A 20,688-nucleotide genomic window follows, 5' to 3' on the forward strand; every position below is an offset into this window, starting at 1 on the left:
CAAAGACATAAAATGCTTGTTTCGTTTGTTCTAAACTCTTGTCATTCCATGTAATTCAGGACAAAAGCCAAATTATCACGGTGGTCTATCAGTTCCTTCATGACTTGGCCTTGGCATTCCATCTGGCCTGATTTCCCCTGAGGTTAATTGCTCTAGCCACACTGGCCTCCATGCAGTTCTTCAAATATACCAGACGTATTTCAAGCTCAGGGCCTCTGCAGCCAAAGGAATTCGTCTGGAATGCTCCTCCGCCAGATAGCTCATGGCACATTCTGTCACTGTCTTCGGGTCTTTGCTTAAATGTCACCATCATTGTGAGGCCTGCCTTGACCACGCTATTTAAAATTGGAAGCCCCACCCCCAGTGGTACCCACTCCCTGTCCCCCTTCTCTCCTTTATTTTTCTTCAGTGCACTTATTAAAATTTTCCAGATTTTACTCATTTGCTTTATTTATAGTGTTTCATAAAAAGGTAAACTACATTAAGTCAAGGTGGTGGTGGTTGTTTTGAAATCTATTTTACTCTCTACTGCATCTTTCATACCCAGAACAGTGCCAGCCACAAGGAGTGTGGCAAATACAGAACTTGGACAGTGAAAGCTGCAAAACATAGCTGAAGAAGTTAAAGGGGAACTAAGTGTGAGAAAGATCCCATGTTCATGACTGGAAGACTTAATATTCTTACAGGGGCCATACTCCCCAAACTGACTTACAGACGAAATGCATTCCCTATTAAAATTCCAAATGCCTTTTTTACATGAATGTAAAAGCTGATTTTAAAATTCATAAGGAATTTCAAGAGACTCTGAATAGCCAAAACCATCTTGAAAAAAGAAAACAAAGTGTGGGAGAACCCACACTTCCTAACTTCAAAATTTACTAGAAAGCCATGGTAATTAAACCAGTGTGATAATGGCACAAGGATAGACATATATATCCATGGAATAGAATTGAGAATCCAGAAATAAACCCATACGTCTGTGATCAACTGAGTTTTGACACATGAGCCAAGACCACTCGAAGGAGAGAGAGTATGTTTTTCAACAAATGGTGCCACGACAACTGAATGAATACCTACATTGAATAGGATGAATTTGATCACCTATCTTACACCAGATGCAAAAATTAACCTAAGATGGATTGAAAACCTAAATGTAAGAGCTAAAACACAAAACTCTCGTAAGATTGTGTAAGTGTATACCTTTGTCTCTTTGGTAAAGTGATGATTTGTTAACTATGGCCCTAAAGTGCAAGCAACAACAGAGAAATAAATAAATTTTAACTCCATCAAAATTAAAAACTTTTGTGCGTGGGTGAAAGGACACTGTCGAGAAAGTTAAAAGATACTCACTGAATAGGAAACAATATTTGCAGTTCATTTATCTGATAAGGATCTAGTATCCAGATTCTCTCAAGATCTCTTACAACTCCACAACCAGGAGACAAACCACCCAGTCAGACATAGATGAAGTCTCTGAGTAGAGAGTCCTCCAAAAAAGATACACAGATGGCCAAGAAGCCCATGAACAATGCTTGATTCATTTGTCCTTACGTAAATGTAAATCAAAATCACAATGAGATACCACACCTTGCCCATTTGGATGAATGTAATAATCTTTTTAATGAAAAATGACAAATGTTGGTGAAAATGTGGAAAAATTGGAACTCTCATCCACTGCTGAGGAGGATATGATATGGGCAGCTGTTGTTGCAAACATTTTGGCAGGTCTTCAGAAAGTTAAACATACAGAATTATTCTATGGCCCAGCAATTTTACTCCTGGATATACATCCCCCCACCCCAAATTGAAAATGTATGTTCAAACAGAAAATTTATACCAGCGTTATTGGTAAAGCCAAAGAGGGGAAACAACCAAATATCCATTAACTGATGAATGCATAAACAAAATAGGCAATATCCCCACAATGGAATATTACTCAGTCATAAAGAGGAATGAAGTATTGCCACATGCCACAGCATGGGTGAACCTCAAAAACAATATTTGAATAGGATTCAACAGTACATTAAAAGGATTATTCACCACGACCAAGTGGGATTTATTCCAGGGCTGCAAGGTTGGTTCAACATCCGCAAATCAATCAATGTGATACAACACATTAATAAAAGAAAGAACAAGAACCATATGATACTCTCCATAGATGCTGAAAAAGCATTTGACAAAGTACAGCATCCCTTCCTGATCAAAACTCTTCAAAGTGTAGGGATAGAGGGCACATACCTCAATATTATCAAAGCCATCTATGAAAAACCCACCGCAAATATCATTCTCAATGGAGAAAAACTGAAAGCTTTTCCGCTAAGGTCAGGAACACGGCAGGGATGTCCGTTATCACCACTGCTATTCAACATAGTACTAGAAGTCCTAGCCTCAGCAATCAGACAACAAAAGGAAATTAAAGGCATCCAAATTGGCAAAGAAGAAGTCAAACTATCACTCTTTGCAGATGATATGATACTATATGTGGAAAACCCAAAAGACTCCACTCCAAAACTGCTAGAACTTGTACAGGAATTCAGTAAAGTGTCAGGATATAAAATCAATGCCCAGAAATCAGTTGCATTTCTCTACACCAACAACAAGACAGAAGAAAGAGAAATTAAGGAGTCAATCCCATTTACAATTGCACCCAAAACTATAAGATACCTAGGAATAAATCTAACCAAAGAGACTAAGAATCTATACACAGAAAACTATAAAGTACTCATGAAAGAAATTGAGGAAGACACAAAGAAATGGAAAAATGTTCCATGCTCCTGGATTGGAAGAATAAATATTGTGAAAATGTCTATGCTACCTAAAGCAATCTACACATTTAATGCAATTCCTATCAAAGTACCATCCATATTTTTCAAAGAAATGGAACAAATAATCCTAAAATTTATATGGAACCAGAAAAGACCTCGAATAGCCAAAGCAATATTGAAAAAGAAAGCCAAAGTTGGTGGCATCACAATTCCGGACTTCAAGCTCTATTACAAAGCTGTCATCATCAAGACAGCATGGTACTGGCACAAAAACAGACACATAGATCAATGGAACAGAATAGAGAGCCCAGAAATAGACCCTCAACTCTATGGTCAACTAATCTTCGACAAAGCAGGAAAGAATATCCAATGGAAAAAAGACAGCCTCTTCAACAAATGGTGTTGGGAAAATTGGACAGCCACATGCAGAAAAATGAAATTGGATCATTTCCTTACACCACACACGAAAATAGACTCAAAATGGATGAAGGATCTCAATGTGAGAAAGGAATCCATCAAAATCCTTGAGGAGAACACAGGCAGCAACCTCTTCAACCTCAGCCGCAGCAACATCTTCCTAGGAACATCGCCAAAGGCAAGGGAAGCAAGGGCAAAAATGAACTATTGGGATTTCATCAAGATCAAAAGCTTTTGCACAGCAAAGGAAACAGTTAACAAAACCAAAAGACAACTGACAGAATGGGAGAAGATATTTGCAAATGACATATCGGATAAAGGGCTAGTGTCCAGAATCTATAAAGAACTTAGCAAACTCAACACCCAAAGAACAAATAATCCAATCAAGAAATGGGCAGAAGACATGAACAGACATTTCTGCAAGGAAGACATCCAGATGGCCAACAGACACATGAAAAAGTGCTCCACATCACTCGGCATCAGGGAAATACAAATCAAAACCACAATGAGATACCACCTCACACCAGTCAGAATGGCTAAAATTAACAAGTCAGGAGATGACAGATGCTGGCGAGGATGCGGAGAAAGGGGAACCCTCCTACACTGTTGGTGGGAATGCAGGCTGGTGCAGCCACTCTGGAAAACAGCATGGAGGTTCCTCAAAATGTTGAAAATAGAGCTACCCTATGACCCAGCAATTGCACTGCTGGGTATTTACCCTAAAGATACAAACGTAGTGATCCAAAGGGGCACGTGCACCCGAATGTTTATAGCAGCAATGTCTACAATAGCCAAACTATGGAAAGAACCTAGATGTCCATCAACAGACGAATGGATAAAGAAGATGTGGTATATATACACAATGGAATACTATGCAGCCATCAAAAGAAATGAAATCTTGCCTTTTGCGACGACATGGATGGAACTAGAGGGTATCATGCTTAGCGAAATAAGTCAATCGGAGAAAGACAACTATCATATGATCTCCCTGATATGAGGGAGAGGAGATGCAACATGGGGGGTTAAGGGGGTAGGAGAAGAGTAAATGAAACAAGATGGGATTGGGAGGGAGACAAACCATAAGTGACTCTTAATCTCACAAAACAAACTGAGGGTTAATGGGGGGGTGTGGGGTGTGGGATTATGGACATTGGGGAGGGTATGTGCTATGGTGAGTGCTGTGAAGTGTGTAAACCTGGCGATTCACAGACCTGTACCCCTGGGGATAAAAAGATATTATATGTTTATGAAAAATAAAATTAAAAAAAAAAAAACAAAACAAAACAATATTTGAACAAAAGAAAAGAGACACAAAAGGCCATATTGTATATTTCCACTTATATAAGATGTCTGGAATAGGAAAATTCATAGAGATAGAAAATAGAAGGACTAGATGGGCTGGGGGGAGGGGGAAATGAAGAATAACTATTCTTTTTTAAGATTTTATTCTTAAGTAATCTCTACATCTAACATGGGACTTGAACTCACAACCCTGAGGTCAAGAGTCACATGTTCCACCAACTGAGCCAAGCAGAAGTAACTATTAATATGTACAGGGTTTCTGTTTGGGGCAATAACAGTGTTCTGGAATTACACAGTAGTGATGATTGAACAACATTGCAAATGTACAAAAACTCACCAAATTGTACATTCAAAAATGGTTTAAATGGTACATTTTATCTCAATAAAAGGAAGAAGAAAAAAAGAAGCTGGGGGGAGGGATGGTAATCCTTTAAAAAAAAGTAAAAGGAAGACTAACATTTAAAACAAATAGAGCTGATTATCAAAATCAAAAGCCAATCTCTAGCAAGAGTGATCAAATAAAAAATGAATGACAAATGGACAGTTATAATGGAGATTTTAAATTATAAGTGAACTAGTGAATGCCACAAAGAAGGGCAAGCATGAAACGGTAGACTTGGAGAGGGTTCTGTTAAGTCCGCAGCCCCATCACATCACATCTGCTGCTTCTAGGTCTCTGTCTTCATGCCTGTGATGGGAGGGATCCAGAGCAGGAAGTCTCATGGTCCTGATGTGCTGCCTTCAGAATAACACAGACTTTGAAGGTCCAATGCATGTTAAACATCAACCTGGCAAGCAGCTGATACTTGAGTTCAAATTACCAAGCAAGGAAACAAAATTCAGAAATACTGTACTTTTAGTCCATTACCAAAGGAATTTTCCCCCTCTTACCTTCTCAGGGATTTTATTCATTCGGGAGACAAATATCTAGCAAATATTTACTCAATCTGCAGAAATCCTGCCACACAAAAAGCAAGTCAACCTGTATTCTCTTTGCAGAGATCTGGTAAATTCAAACAGTGTGCTAACATGTCTACTCGGGAGGAGTGTAATTGCACAAATGATCAGAAGTTTTCACATGCTGTTGCTTTCTCTGATTGCAGAGAAAAGGTAAGGTCATTTTTAATTGCCTGAAGACAAAGTACTTTCATATTAATATAAGATTCTGAAGTATGCATTTTGATTCAATATGAAAGTTAAGACGTGGAAGTAATGTCTTATTATGACATAGAACTAAACAGGACAGCCTAGGAAGATCTGGATTTAAATGTCCCTAAACAAGGTAATGAACCACCTCTGCAAAACAGAATAATACGTGCACCACACTGCCCATTTCGCAGCATTCTTATAAAGACACCCTAAACAATTTGTAACCTGTTTACACTGTACTAGATTACAATGGATACAGATTCATTCAAAAATTATTGAGTATCTAATGTGTATCAGTACTGGGAATATAGAAGTTGAAGTCCTTGTAACCAAGGAGCTCGGTTTGGGAGTAGTGACAAAATAGAAGACAGTATAGTATATTGGTTAAGAGAATGGGTTCTGTGTCATATATTTTATTCTGTTAGTTTCAAAACATTCAAAGGTGTATCAGATGGATATTGGTGTTTGCATTAGCTAAGTTAAATGCATTTAATATAACTTTCAAGTAGGTCTTTTTCAAGGCCTTGTAAGACTATATCATAGCATTATAGACTCTCTATATATAGTCTATATATATAGACTATAGAGTCTATATAGAGTCTCTCTCTCTCTCAGTCTATATATCTATATAGAAAGATATGTATACATTTATCTATAGGTATCTCTATGTAGATCTATCTATATATTTATCCTTTATGTAAAGATAAAATCATTAAATACCATATTGAGCACAGCATTAGCAGTGAATTATGAGGATTGTTATATATACCCCTGCAATTCTCCCCTCACTGAATTACAATAATATTTCTTGGGCATTTACTGTCTACTAAACACTGCTTTAAGCATTTTTCATGATTTGTCTCATTAATTTTGAGGCACAGACAGGCCAGGTAGTTTGTCAAAGATCACATCATTAATATGTGGGAAAGCTGCATTTGAACTCTGACCCCAGACCCCAAGCTTCAGGAGTGTGGCTGAGAGATCATGGCTGGGCAGGAGAGAGGTGGGAGGGAGGTGGGCGAGATCCAATTCATGAACTGCCCTGTGAGATACCAGTTATCCAACAAAGTTTGAACACCATCACAGCAAATTCCTGAAAGGGCCAAAAGAAAGTTACAAATTTTGTTCCCACAATGTTTGTGTATTACTTTGGGAGTTCATGCTCATTCTCCTGTGAGACAGATTGTTTTTCATGGGCTGAGAAGGCGGGAACCCTAAGAGATGTCATTTAGAACGGCCAAACTCTTAAAGAAATGTATCTATTCACTCTTTACGAGGAAATGAAATCAGTCTTGAGTTTTGACCTTCGTTCTTGGAATTTGAATTTTAGGTTCCTCGTTTTAAGTTTCCAGTTACACAATATCCAATTTCTTTGGAAATTTACAGTGAGGATGGACATATCCCGGTGGAAACTCCATATCTGGTTACTGTGACTGAAGTGAATAGCAGAGAAAACTGGAAACTAAGTAGGGTTTGCTTTCTTGTCTGGTTATTTTGTCTTATAATTAATGTTGTTATTACCCGGGTAAGTGGCTTATGAAACTTGTTTATGCAAGAAGCAGCCAAGAGTTGGACGCCTAAATGACAGCCACCCAGGCACCCCTCTTTGGAGAAGAATTTGAATCGACTGGCACATTGCTGTTCACTCTCCTCCTCTTGTCTCCCATGTATTTCATTATTACTTTCCGTGCCCTGGATTTCATGGCATGAAAGCATTGTTGAACAATTTGAACCGTAAAACATTTGAAAGCCATTTTGTAGATGAGTAGCAAAAATGATAGAATTTGTGCTACATGTTGGTCTAGTTGTCTCTTTAGACTGCTTTCGCAATGCTGCAGAGGAAGTTCTAAAATGGATGGCCAGATAGCCTATAGAACCTGTCTTCTAGGGGCACCAGGCTGGCTCGGTCCAAAGAGCATATGATCTCAGGGTCATGAATTCAACTTTCACCTTGGGTATAGAGATTACTTAAATAAATAAAACTTGAAAAAAGAGAGAGAGAGAGAGAGAATCTACCTCCTAATTTTACAAGCCAAGTTTCTTCAAAATTCTATGGTAAAATAATTTAAAAGATGCAGAATTTTTTTTAAGATAAGAAAAATGAGGGGCACCTGGCTGGCTCATTCAGTAGAGCATGTGACTCTTGATCTTGAGGTTATAAGTTCGAACCCCACAGTGGGAGTAGAGCTTACTTAAAAGTAAAAAGCTTTGGGGCACCTGGGTGGCTCAGTTGGTTAAACATCTGACTCTTGATCTCAGCTCAGGTTTTGATCTTGGGTCGTGAACTCAAGCCCCAATTCTGGCTCCATGCTGGACATGTAGCCTACTAAAAAAAAAAAAAAATAATAATAAGAATGATAAATAAATAAATAAAATTTTTAAGAAAGATGTGGAGAAAGGGGAACCCTCTTACACTGTTGGTGGGAATGCAAGTTGGTGCAGCCACTTTGGAGAACAGTGTGGAGATTCCTCAAAAAATTAAAAATAGAGCTTCCCTATGACCCTGCCATTGCACTACTGGGTATTTACCCCAAGATACAGATGTAGTGAAAAGAAGGGCCATCTGTACCCCAACGTTTATAGCAGCAATGGCCACGGTCGCCAAACTGTGGAAAGAACCAAGATGCCCTTCAACGGATGAATGGATAAGGAAGATGTGGTCCATATACACTATGGAGTATTATGCCTCCATCAGAAAGGATGAATACCCAACTTTTGTAGCAACATGGACAGGACTGGAAGAGATGATGCTGAGTGAAATAAGTCAAGCAGAGAGAGTCAACTCTCATATGGTTTCACTTATTTGTGGAGCATAACAAATAGCATGGAGGACATGGGGAGACGGAGAGGAGAAGGGAGTTGAGGGAAATTAGAAGGAGAGGTGAACCATGAGAGACTATGGACTCTGAAAAACAATCTGAGGGTTTTGAAGGGGCGGGGGGTGGGAGGTTGGGGGAACCAGGTGGTGGGTATTGGAGAGGGCATGGACTGCATGGAGCACTGGGTGTGGTGCAAAAACAATGAATACTGTTATGCTGAATATAAATTTTTTTAAAAAGTGTATTAAAAATTTTTTGAAAAAAAGAAAAATGCAATTTACCACAATTCAATTTTACCTTGAATATACAACTCTCTCCTGTACATTTTATGTATATAAACACTTTGATGAAATTGTTCAGTCAGTACATAGATAAATACATAGATACAATTAAATGAAATTTTGATCAGCCATTAATATGTTACCAAGTGTCCAGACACTGGGTATTCATTGAGTTTTACTCTGCCCACTATATGCATTCTTGAAATGAAAATCTAACAAAGAAAACTACTAAATATTTTGTTTTAACTAACATCCCAATTTTCTGTGGTGTGCTAGAGCCTAATGTTACCAGATTTTGAGCACTGACTGTCAAATATTCAAACATTTCATGTACTGATTGTTAAGCCATTAGTAGCTTGCAGTTAGCCATGGTGAAACTATTAACACCACAGAAATTGGCAAATGCTACTATCAGAGCCTTTTCCCCTGTAGATCTCCTGTACCATTATACCACTGCAATTGTTAATCCCCACATTATATATCTGGTCTTAGAAAGAATTGTAAGAAAGGCAAGAATACCTGATCACTCTTTTAGAAAAGATTTAAATGATCCTATTATGAAAGTTTTCTGTTACCTTATTGAAAATTATTTAGCAACGTCTAAGGTTGAATTTATCTCTTTGCCAAAGATACAAAGTATGTGCAGGTTAGGACTGGTCAAGAGCATGCAGCTGGAAGGAAAGGTCAGCCTGAATGAGTGCACAAGCAGGAGGGGGGAAGGGGCAGAGGGAGAGAGAGAATCTTTAGCAGGTTCCAGGCCCAGCTCGGAGCCCAGTGTCGGGTTAGATCTCACAATCCTAAGATCATGTCCTGAGTTGAAATCAAGAGTCACACACTTCACTGACTGAGGCACCCATGTGGCCCACAGGTCTTGTCCTTCTTGACAATGTCCCTGAGGAGATGAAATGTTAGCTATAAGGCCTAATATTTCCTAAATATATTTTCTATATAATCAAAGCAAACCAAAAGTCTGGGATAACTTAGCCATGTTGCAGAGGGAAATCCTTTATTATACTTTGATTACGTAGCACATTTTATGCAAAATGTGAAAATAACATAGGTGTGCTTAAAATACACTTCATGTACTTTTAGAACACAGTGTACCAGCAAACGTAAAGAAGTTGAAAAATTACTTAGAACACCGTCTTAATGCTCCAGTATATAATCCTTTAGGCCTCAACTTAAGTATAAAGGTAAGTTGACAGCACTTTTGTTTTTCCTGTTTTGAGTTGAAATAAAACATACATGTCTAAACTAAGATTGGCTTAAGTTTTAAAGTGTAAGTGTCCATCAATGGTAGAAAACTGTATCTTTAAAATACATGGAGGGTATTTATTTTTCCTCCCTTTCTCTTGATATTATTATTTCTAAAGGTATCTGAAAGTTGAATTTAACATTAACTTACTATTTTTGGAGCTCATAGGCAAAACTAATGATTATTTTTCAAGGTGGAGCAGAAAGGATATTTTCAAAATTTAGGGACTAAAACGGGTTTGGTGTCCTTTATCTGGACATATACAGGTATGTCTTCCAGTTCCAGCTATCTATAAGAACACATGAAGCAGATGTAATCCAGGTAATTGTTGCAAAAGTCAGTAAAAATAAGTGGATATATCAAAACCATGAATATGAAGATTAGCCCAAATTATTTGTCCAGGCCATGTTAGGTTTTATGTTTATATTTCTTCATTCTAAAAAGAAGTTTCAGCTATTGTCCTTCTTCCTCCATTTTTATTTTGGTACACGAAGTAGATGCCCAAGAGCCTTAGGAAGGAAATTGGATTTTTCTATGCAACATCTATAGGGAGAGTGGCTCCACTGTGTATTTTAGCATAAAGGAACATTCGTGTCTGTGTTGCTACTGAGAAGGTGTGTTTTTTCCACAGGGCTCTGAGCTTTTTCACTTCAGAGTGTCTGTCGTTCCGGGAGTCACTTTTTGTAACTTAGTTGAAGAATTTCAGGTACAGTAAATGCATAAGGTACTGATGAGGTGATGGCTGGGGAAGTCACATGACAAGTGTCTGCAAGAGACACGAAAGAGGAAAATGGTGTAATTTGTGTGATGGACAAGGCCTGGAGACAGGGGATACTGGAGAATGGGGATGACATTGTCAGTAATGATGAAGGTAGTGTGTGTGACACGTAGCAGGACCCATCAACAATGGGAAAAATTTAGAAAGTGCTTGTATTTGTTTATGTTCTCTCTCCATCTTCCGGTTTTAACTCCGTTTTCAGACTTTTACCACCTCTTCTCTCATGCCATGTCCCCAAAGAAACATATGTCTATAGCATTTTAGTTTCTATTACAATCTTCCTATCTTCATTGTTCATTAAATTCATTGCTAAAAGCTATCAAGATGCAAGATTTGGAAACCATAATCAATCTCCCCAAATTACCACATGATGTACAATAATTCAATTATGCTTCTTCATATAATGACATTTACTACGTGTGGGGGAGATGGGGTAAGAAGGAATGAGGATTTGATTAAATTGATTAATGACTCACTCACTCATTATCAAATACTAAGACCACATTATCAAAAATAAAATCTCTCTCTCTCCCCTTCCTCCTTTCCTTCCTCTTTCCCTCTCCCCCTCCTCCCTATTTCCCCACCCCTCTCCTTTTTCTATCCTGACCCTGCCCTAAGGCCAGCCCCAGTAATGGATCCATACAGCTGTAAATGTGTTCCAGTTAACTAACTGGAATTTAAATAAAAACTTAAAAAATAAAATAAAATAAAACTGGTGATTGTCTATACTGCCTAGAACAATCTATACTTTTAATGCCATTCCGATAAAAATTCCACTGGTATTTTTCAAAGAGCTGGAGCAAATAATCCTAAAATTTGTATGGAATCAGAAGAGACCCCAAATCGCTAAGGAAATATTGAAAAACAAAAATAAAACTGGCGGCATCACGTTACCTGATTTCAAGCTTTATTACAAAGCTGTGATCACCAAGACAGCATGGTACTGGCATAAAAACAGACACACAGACCAGTGGAACAGAGTAGAGAGCCCAGATATTGACCCTCAACTCTATGGTCAAATAATCTTTGACAAAACAGGAAAAAATATACAGTGGAAGAAAGTCTCTTCAATAAATGGTGCTGGGAAAACTGGACAGCTATATGTAGAAGAATGAAACTCAACCATTCTCTTACACCATACACAAAAATAAACTCAAAATGGATAAAAGACCTCAACATGAGACAGGAATCCATCAGAATCCTAGAGGAGAACATAGGCAGTAACCTCTTCGATATCAGCCACAGCAACTTCTTTCAAGATATGTCTCAAAGGCAAAGGAAACAAAAGTGAAAATGAACTTTTGGGACTTCATCAAGATCAAAAGCTTCTGCACAGCAAAGGAAACAGTCAACAAAACAAAGAGGCAACCCACGGAATGGGAGAAGATATTTGCAAATGACAGTGGAGACAAAAGGTTGATATCCAGGATCTATAAAGAACTCCTCATACTCAACACACACAAAACAGACAATCATATCAAAAAATGGGCAGAAGATATGAACAGACACTTCTCCAATGAAGACATACAAATGGCTCTCAGACACATGAAAAAATGTTCATCATCACTAGCCATCAAGGAGATTCAAATTAAAACCACATTGAGATACCACCTTACACCAGTTAGAATGGCCAAAATTAGCAAGACAGGAAACAACATGTGTTGGAGGGGATATGCAGAAAGGGGAACCCTCTTACACTGTTGGTGGGAATGCAAGTTGGTGCAGCCGCTTTGGAGAACAGTGTGGAGATTCCTCAAGAAATTAAAAATAGAGCTTCCCTATGACCCTGCCATTGCACTACTGGGTATTTACCCCAAAGATACAGATGTAGTGAAAAGAAGGGCCATCTGTACCCCAATGTTTATAGCAGCAATGGCCACGGTCGCCAAACTGTGGAAAGAACCAAGATGCCCTTCAACGGAGGAATGGATAAAGAAGATGTGGTCCATATACACTATGGAGTATTATGCCTCCATCAGAAAGGATGAATACCCAACTTTTGTAGCAACATGGAGGGACTGGAAGAGATTATGCTGAGTGAAATAAGTCAAGCAGAGAGGGTCAATAATCATATGGTTTCACTTATTTGTGGAGCATTACAAATAACACAGAGGACATGGGGAGATGGAGAGGAGAAGGAAGTTGAGGGAAATTGGAGGGGGAGATGAACCATGAGAGACTATGGACTCTGAAAAACAACCTGAGGGTTTTGAAGGGGCGGGGGGTGGGAGGTTGGGGGAACCAGGTGGTGGGTATTGGTGAGGGCACGGATTGCATGGAGCACTGGGTGTGGTGCAAAAATAATGAATACTGTTATGCTGAAAATAAATTTAAAAAATTAAAAACAAAACAAACAAACAAACAAACAAAAAACTGGTGAAAATAGTCTTTTAAAAAATAAACAAAAGAAATAAAAAGCATAGCAAAGACTTCAAAATAAACCTGCAATATAAATACCACTTCAGTTCTGAAATAACCCCTGAGTAACACAGGAACCAGAAAGACAGAAGAGCACAGCCAAAGTTTTGAAACTGAACTGACACTGGAGCCACCACAGAGAGTAAAGCGTAATTTGATCTGAACTCAACCAGTGTGGCCAGCTGCTAAAACAAACAAAAACCCCAACATTTTCCAGAGAATTCTTGATAGGACTCAGAGTCTCACAACAGAAACATCTTAAATGTCCAGGATAAAATCCAAAATTACTCAAAATGCCAATAACTAAGAAACTATAATCAATCCTCAAAAGAAAAGACCTTAAGCAACTGATGGCAAATGAACTGATCAGACAGACAGACGTTTTAAACCAGCCATGATAACCAGGTTCTGTGAGGTAAAAGTAAACACTTTTGAAATGACTGAAGAGGGAAAGGGAAGAATTCTCAACAGAGAAATGGAAGCTATAAAAAATAACGAAATGGAGATTTTAGAACTGGAAAATACAATATTTAAAATTTAAAAATCACTGGATAAACTTGCTAGCAGAAGAAATATGCAGAGGAAAAAAAATTAGTGAATTTGAAAGCAAAACACTCTGAAGAAAAAAGACTTTTGAAAAAGAATGGCCTCAGGGATCAATGTGACAGTATCAAAAGTCTGCCATTTATGTCCCCAGAGTCCATGAAGGACAAGAAAAAGGGAGTGATGCAGAAAAAGGAAGGAGTTGGAAGGAGAGGAGGAGAAGAGGGAGAAGGGGGAGGTACCGGAGGAGAGGGAGGTGGGGGAGGAGTATGAGGTTGGGCAAAAGGAGAGGGTGAAGGGGGAAGGGAGGGGGAAGAGAGAGGAAGGAGAAGGAGGAGAAGAAGGGGAAATAAAGACTGAAAATGTCCCAAATTTGGTGAAGACACAAATTTACATATTTAAGAAGCTTAGTGAATCCAGAGGAAGATATAGAGATTCTGCCTAAACATACCATAATCAAACTATTAACAATCAAAGATAAAAAAAATCTTGAAAGCAGCCAAAACAACAGCAACAACAAAGCCATGTAAGTAAACAATAATTTGGATGACTGCTGATTTTTCCTCAGAAACCATGGAAGCTAGAAGAAAGTGGCCTGACATCTTTAATATACCACCAACAGGGGTTGGGTGGGGAGGAAGGACTGCCAATCCAGAATTCTGTATCCAGTGAAACTATCCTTCAGGGATGAAGGAAAAATGAAAACATTCTTAGATGAAGGAAACCTAGGATAATTCACTGTTGGCAGAACTTCTCTTTTTAAAAAAATACATAAAGAAGTTCTTCAAGGCTGAAAAGAAGTGTTAACAGAAGGACACAAAGCTTCAGGAATGAAGGAGGAACCACTAAAATGAATAAAAGAAAGATAGGAAGTGATTGTACAGTGAACGAAGGAAGAGAATCATTAGGAAAGAGTAGAAAAAGGGTGTAAGTTTCTTGGGACTGTTAACACCTGCTTTTGAAAATAGCCTTTAACAATGGGGATTTTTGTGCACCTTAAAGGACATTATTGGGATAATTGACAAAATTTGAATAATGTCTGTAGATTAGAGAAGAGCATTGTCTCAGTGTTAATGCCTTGATATTGGTAATTACACTGTGGCTATTTAAGTGAATTCTCTGTGTTTAAGATACACAAAATGAAGTATTTTGGCAGTAAAGTGACATTGTGTCTAGAAGACACTCTTCTATGATTCTGGGGTTTAACTTTTTTAGACACGGTGTGGAATATTTGGATAGCCAAAGAAGATTGGAAGGGAAACATGTGAGGAAAAACTGTTTTCAAGAATTTTAGAGGCGGTAGTTTAGCTGGTGGATACGGAATTCAGAGGTGATACAGGTTTCTACTTTTAAAAAGTAACGGATGGCTTAACTGAACAAATGAGATGTTTCTAATGTCTGGTAAGGTGACTAAAATTTTATTTTATGTAAAAAAATGGGTAATGAAGGCATTCTGGGTTGAGAGAACAGCAGCAGCAAAGACACAGTTAAGAGAAAGCATAAAGCTTATCTCTTAAGTGGCTTCGAAGTATGCATTTGGCTGGGATGCAAGGTTCTGTACAATAAAGTAGGCTGGTTAGGGTCAAACTGTAGAAGAACTTAAAGGTCATAATGAGAACTTTAGAATGTTCCTGTCAGCAAGAAGAAGCTATTAAACATTTTTGAAAAAAGGTGCTGAGGGATGGAGACATGATCTACAACAGCCCAGTCAGAGTGAATCACAGGAGTTTTGCTCCAAATGCCAGGACATGGATTTCTTGATGATATTGAAAAAAACAGCTTATAGACCCAGGAACTGCTGTCAGCCATGAGGACTGTGGGGACTAAGAGGAGAGATATCTAATGCTAAGGAAGCTAAACAGAAAGATGGAAACAAAACCCAAATAGACTTGATTACAATGAGTTATTTCCTCTAGCTCTTTCCAACTTCAGCACAGAAAAGAAATTTCACTTTTGCGATTACATGTAGCATACAATTGTCTCTCTCAGTGGTTGCAAATGGATTAGATGTTTCTTAACAAAGCTAATTATCCAAGCTCTTCTGATGGTCTGGCTTAAAAGGAAGATTTTTGTTTACATGTAGTAAACATCCTGAAGACCACAAGTACCATCCTGAATATCACATTCAATATCTAATATTTTCTATCAAATTCCCAATAATTCCAGTACCGTTGGGCACACACCATTGGCTGTGCCATACACCAGGAGATGGCTAAGCCAGCTGATTCATTACTGTGCAGGTACTCGTCTGCCCAGATGGGAAAAAACAGTTTCTCCCCACTTTCCACACCATTTGGCCAGAATCACCTTTTCAGTTCTGCTACTTATAACATCCCACTTCCGGCACCTGTTCCATATGGTCAAAATTCTTTTCATTGCAAATAAAGCAACCTCACTTTTTAAAAAGAGTGTGTTTTATAGACAGACAGGTGTCTTACAAAGATGAATCTGGCAGTGTTATTATGTCAACATGGATTGACAGCACAGAGAGGGGGCTGAGTGGCTTGCTTATACAAAGCAAGGTAATAAAGCTCACGGTAGCAGTATTAAAAATGGATGGAAAGAATGAATCTCAGAGAAATTATGAAAGAATCGATGGCATACAAGGGCTGGTCCTCAGAAAAAGCATACCTCCTCTGGTCCCTGGGAGGATGGTGGTACCTTTAACTTGAGCTCTATCTTTTTTTAAAATTTAATTTAATTTAATTTAATTAAGCAATTAATTAATTATTAACTTGAGCTATATCTTAAAGCAGTTTAGCGATCCTTAGCATTTCTCCACATTTGCCACTGCCCTATTTCCACTCATCTCTACTTTCTTCTACCTCAAAATGTGATGTAGCTTCCTACTTCACAGAGAAAACCTAAGTCACTGGTCTCAAACCATCTTACTTCCTATATACCCCCCCCCCCACTTGTAAAGTTAATGGAAATGGCACCCTCCCTTGCCTCTAGTCTCTGAGAAAAAGATACCTCCGTGCCCCTCTGTCCACAATCCTCTCTTCTAGGCACTTGTTTTTATTAGTTATCCATTCAGGTATAGGAAGAATTTTGAATCTACAGAAGTTTCCCTATGCTAGCACATAGGGGATTTTCTAAAAAGATGACAGCTTAAAAGAGGACTTGCTTATTCCCTCTCTCTGGAATGCCCATTCTTCTCCTTGTCTTCTGGGAAACCACTTACTCTTCAAGACCCAGCTCAGGAAGTGCATTCCCCGGTCACCCTGGGCAGTTGGCAGGCATTTCCTGTTTTCCCACAGAACTCTGTCCCTTCCTCATAATTGAATACAGAGCATTTTCCTGCAGTGTAAGTATCCTGCAGACCCCTGGGGTTAAAGACCTAGGACAATAGAATTTATATTCTGTATTGTGTGCAAATGTGTACTTGCCAGATTGTCCAGAGATGGGTTCTAGGTTTTGTGGATGCTGAATGTCTGTGTGTATCTGAGCAGAAGTTTGCTAAATTGATTAACAGTATCTCCTCTGTTACAGAGATCCTATAAAATTCAGTGTCTCAAAAAAAAAAAAAATCAGTGTCTAAAATGACTAGATCCAGGAAGCTAAAAGACTGTGCTTTTTCTGTTGCAGATTTATGTTGATGAAGTTCCATTGCCATTTCCAGGACACACACTGATAGCTGTTGCAGCGGCTGTGGTGCTGGGGGGATTAATTTTTACAGCATTTATGTTCCAGATACGTAACATCCACCCAAATGATATATGCCAAAAATTTATGGCAAGGAACAAAGTGAACTTGTCGAATTTGAGCATCAATCAGGTGGCTCATAGGTGAAAATCTGAATAGTGAACCAATGATAATCACAATCTTCTCTTAATGTGCTGGTTTGACAGGACAATTCCTGGAACAATATTTAAATGTGAATATAAAAACAAGGCAAACAGGATCACCATTTATAACTCAAATTGCTATTTTTCAATACGTTTTCCATTCTATTTTCCTATTTTAAATATGTGGAAAATTTCTTCTGTTAACACTTATATGGAAGATTTTCCTCGAGATTTTTACAAAACTATAAAATGATAAATATCTCTGTGTGGAATTTGTTTCTGTACTTTTTAGCTTTTATTGACTGGAGTACATTCTGTGGGATCAGGACACCCGAGCCTTGCTCTGTTGTAGAAGGAGCATGAGTAAAATGCAGTCAGGCCAGGGAAAGGCAGGTGGGGAGAAGGCTCAGCTGCAGGTGTGCTAGCAAAGCTTCATGGGAATGAAAGAGAAAGCCATCTGGGTTTCTTGAAGCTCAACTTCAAAACCAGATAGTAGTACCTAAAAAGAGGGAAATGTAACCCCCATTATGGGGGTGTTGGAAGAACACTGGGCAAGGTATTGGTTTACAAACCTATGCACAAGTGTATGGAATTCCAAAAGATGTACCTCTGTGTGTTCTCTCCGAGCACCCATTCCCAAATAGTCAGAAGATGGCAATACTTTCCGAGACCAGAGCGACACTCTCTTGGGAAAGCTCAGGAGGGGCAGAGGCACACTGCTGTGACAACGTCAGGAGAAGGTAAGCATCTAGTCCAGATGAGCCTATTTCCTCCTACACCAGGAACCAAAAAAAGCTACACGAAAGTCTTGGTCTCCAATTCAGTGGAATCATTATCATGGTCACTGGTAGAAGCCTACGACTCTGGCTAGAGAGACCACCTGATTGTCAGAGCCCTCAGGTTAGAACACAGCAAGCAGAAATCTCAGTAGGGTTTTATTAAGGGAAATCTTAAACAGAACCATTCACTGTCCACCCCTTGTTTCCCAAGTGACTCTGCTGTAGCTATAGGATACAACCCTTTTGTACTGGGGATTATGGCACAAGACATATATCCCAGCCAGCCAGGGAAATTGCTAGCGTCCAACGGGCCATTGTGCATGAACTTTCAGTAGACATTCTCCTTATCACAAGACCACCTGTTTCTGGGTCACAGAGTAACAATAATGCAGTGAATCTCAGAACATCGACCCATTGCTTCACTTCTTTTTGCGAAGTTGAGGATAGAGTCAGAGGCAAATTTGCCTCTGAGGGATTAAAACATCTAGAGTCCATATGCACTGAAAAGATCATGTGTTTCCCCATGCGTAATTAAAATAAAATGTTGGTGTAACATAAAACCTCAACATTTGTAGAAATGAGAATAACTTCTTTCTAGATTTTCTGATTGGAAAATTCTGAATAAATTCACCAGGGCTTTACTATTCTCATTTGCGGGGGGAGCAAGGATTGCCCCACTCCTTGTGTTGGTGCATAAAGGGGCAGAGATGGAAGAATACCACAGAAGCCTACAAGACATTTGGAGCAAATGGGCAGGCTGGATGTCTTCACCCAGCACCCAGAACTACCTTGTAAGTTTGCAAGTAGGATAAAATCTCACACTCTTCACAGAGATTGATACAAACAAGACTTAAATGTGTTCATGGCTCTGCTGGTTCATGAGAAGGGAGTAACCAGATTTGTACTATAGCCTATATTGGACTAGATGCCACTCAACGCTGCCCACTTTTAGAACCAAAATGCAACAGAGCGGAATATTCTAAATGGTATGTGGTACGTGCTGCCTCACATTTCCCAAATGACCTCCCGGGTACGGTCTGTCCTTCTATGTGGTAGGGAAAGCAGGGTGCTCTCACCGGTCCTTTACTCTGGATTAGGAGGCCCTCACAGGCTCCAGAATCCTGAATTAGCCCAGACTTTGCTAAGGTATATTCTTGTTGAGTTTGATTTTCTATTCCACCACACATGTATCATGTCAATGTATCTTAAGAAGTTGCTTCTAGGGACGCCTGGGTGGCTCAGTTGGTTAAGCAGCTGCCTTCGGCTCAGGTCATGATCCCAGCGTCCTGGGATCGAGTCCCACATCAGGCTCCTTGCTTGGCGGGCAGCCTGCTTCTCCCTCTGCCTCTGCCTGCCATTCTGTCTGCCTGTGCTTGCTCTCTCTCCCTCTCTCTCTGACAAAAAAAAAAAAAAAAAAAAAGTTGCTTCTATACGCTTTTCAGGTCCATGAGACATACTATTCTGTAGCGTAGTGAGGTGGTGAACTTGCTTCCCACCAGACTGGGGCATAGAGAAGAGGTGGGAGAAAAGTAAAGGTGTCTTTCTGTCCTTCCAGGGGAAGGACTGACCTTGAACTAAAGCAATATGCCAACTTCCAGGGCTTTCATTGGTTGCCCCTGTACTGTGATTACCATGCCTACTCGGCTGTCATTGTAGGGACCACGCTGGGCACGGTTGTCCTTGGCACCTCTCATCTCCATCCATTCTGGGGGTCCAGCTCTAACTACAGCACTATCCACCCCATCTAATCCTACTATTCAGCATGGCATGTAAGGGCTCGGGCTCCAGGGTAGGAACACCTGGGTTGGAATGCTGTCTTTGCCACTTACTAGCTGTGTCGTCTTGGGAAAATGATTCTCTGTGTCTGTTTCTCGGCAATAATGTGACTTATTTCATTGGAGTGCTTGGGAATTAAAGGACAATACACAAAGTGCTTAGAACAGAACCTAGCACCTAGAAAGGGCTGTAGAAGCATTAGCTATGAACAGGCAAGGTCAGGGAGCGTGCCTTGAAAAATTCAAATTCTTCCTTCATCAATCCACTCCTAATGACAAAAAAAAAATAAATAAAAAATGAAAGAGACTTCCAGGTGTCATCAGTCTGAATTCCCCTCCATTGGTCAGGTGCTACGTGGCCTTTCAGTGTCACCTGATGTGGTATACATGGTGGGCCAGATTTCTTTGGCTACTCCAACCCCTTAGAACCCCAGCCAGCAGCCTCAGCTAGCATACTGAATACTGAATACAGCATCACTGTGATGACAAATTGAGAATAATCAGTATTCTGTTCTTTAGTCTTTGATCAAACATCTCAAAACTCCTGGCCTGTTAAAAATTTCCCCAGAGTTTTGACAATAACATGAGTGCTGCAATTCTGTGACGTCATTCTTTTCTG

General features: G+C 39.3%; 1 protein-coding gene across 1 annotated transcript in view; it reads left to right on the forward strand.

Moving 5' to 3' along the window:
- Positions 1-17,531, forward strand: part of LOC111148698 (cation channel sperm associated auxiliary subunit beta) — a 120,758-nt gene extending 103,227 nt beyond the window's left edge. The window contains 5 exon segments of the mRNA XM_022505492.1: positions 5,484-5,594; positions 6,964-7,099; positions 9,826-9,926; positions 10,620-10,694; positions 17,316-17,531. Coding sequence (XP_022361200.1) covers positions 5,484-5,594; positions 6,964-7,099; positions 9,826-9,926; positions 10,620-10,694; positions 17,316-17,531 — 639 coding nt within the window.
- The last annotated feature ends 3,157 nt before the right edge of the window (positions 17,532-20,688 follow it).

Source organism: Enhydra lutris, unplaced genomic scaffold (genome assembly GCF_002288905.1).
Source record: "Enhydra lutris kenyoni isolate GAN:26980312 unplaced genomic scaffold, ASM228890v2 scaffoldscaffold20, whole genome shotgun sequence".
Taxonomy (NCBI): Eukaryota; Metazoa; Chordata; class Mammalia; order Carnivora; family Mustelidae; genus Enhydra; species Enhydra lutris.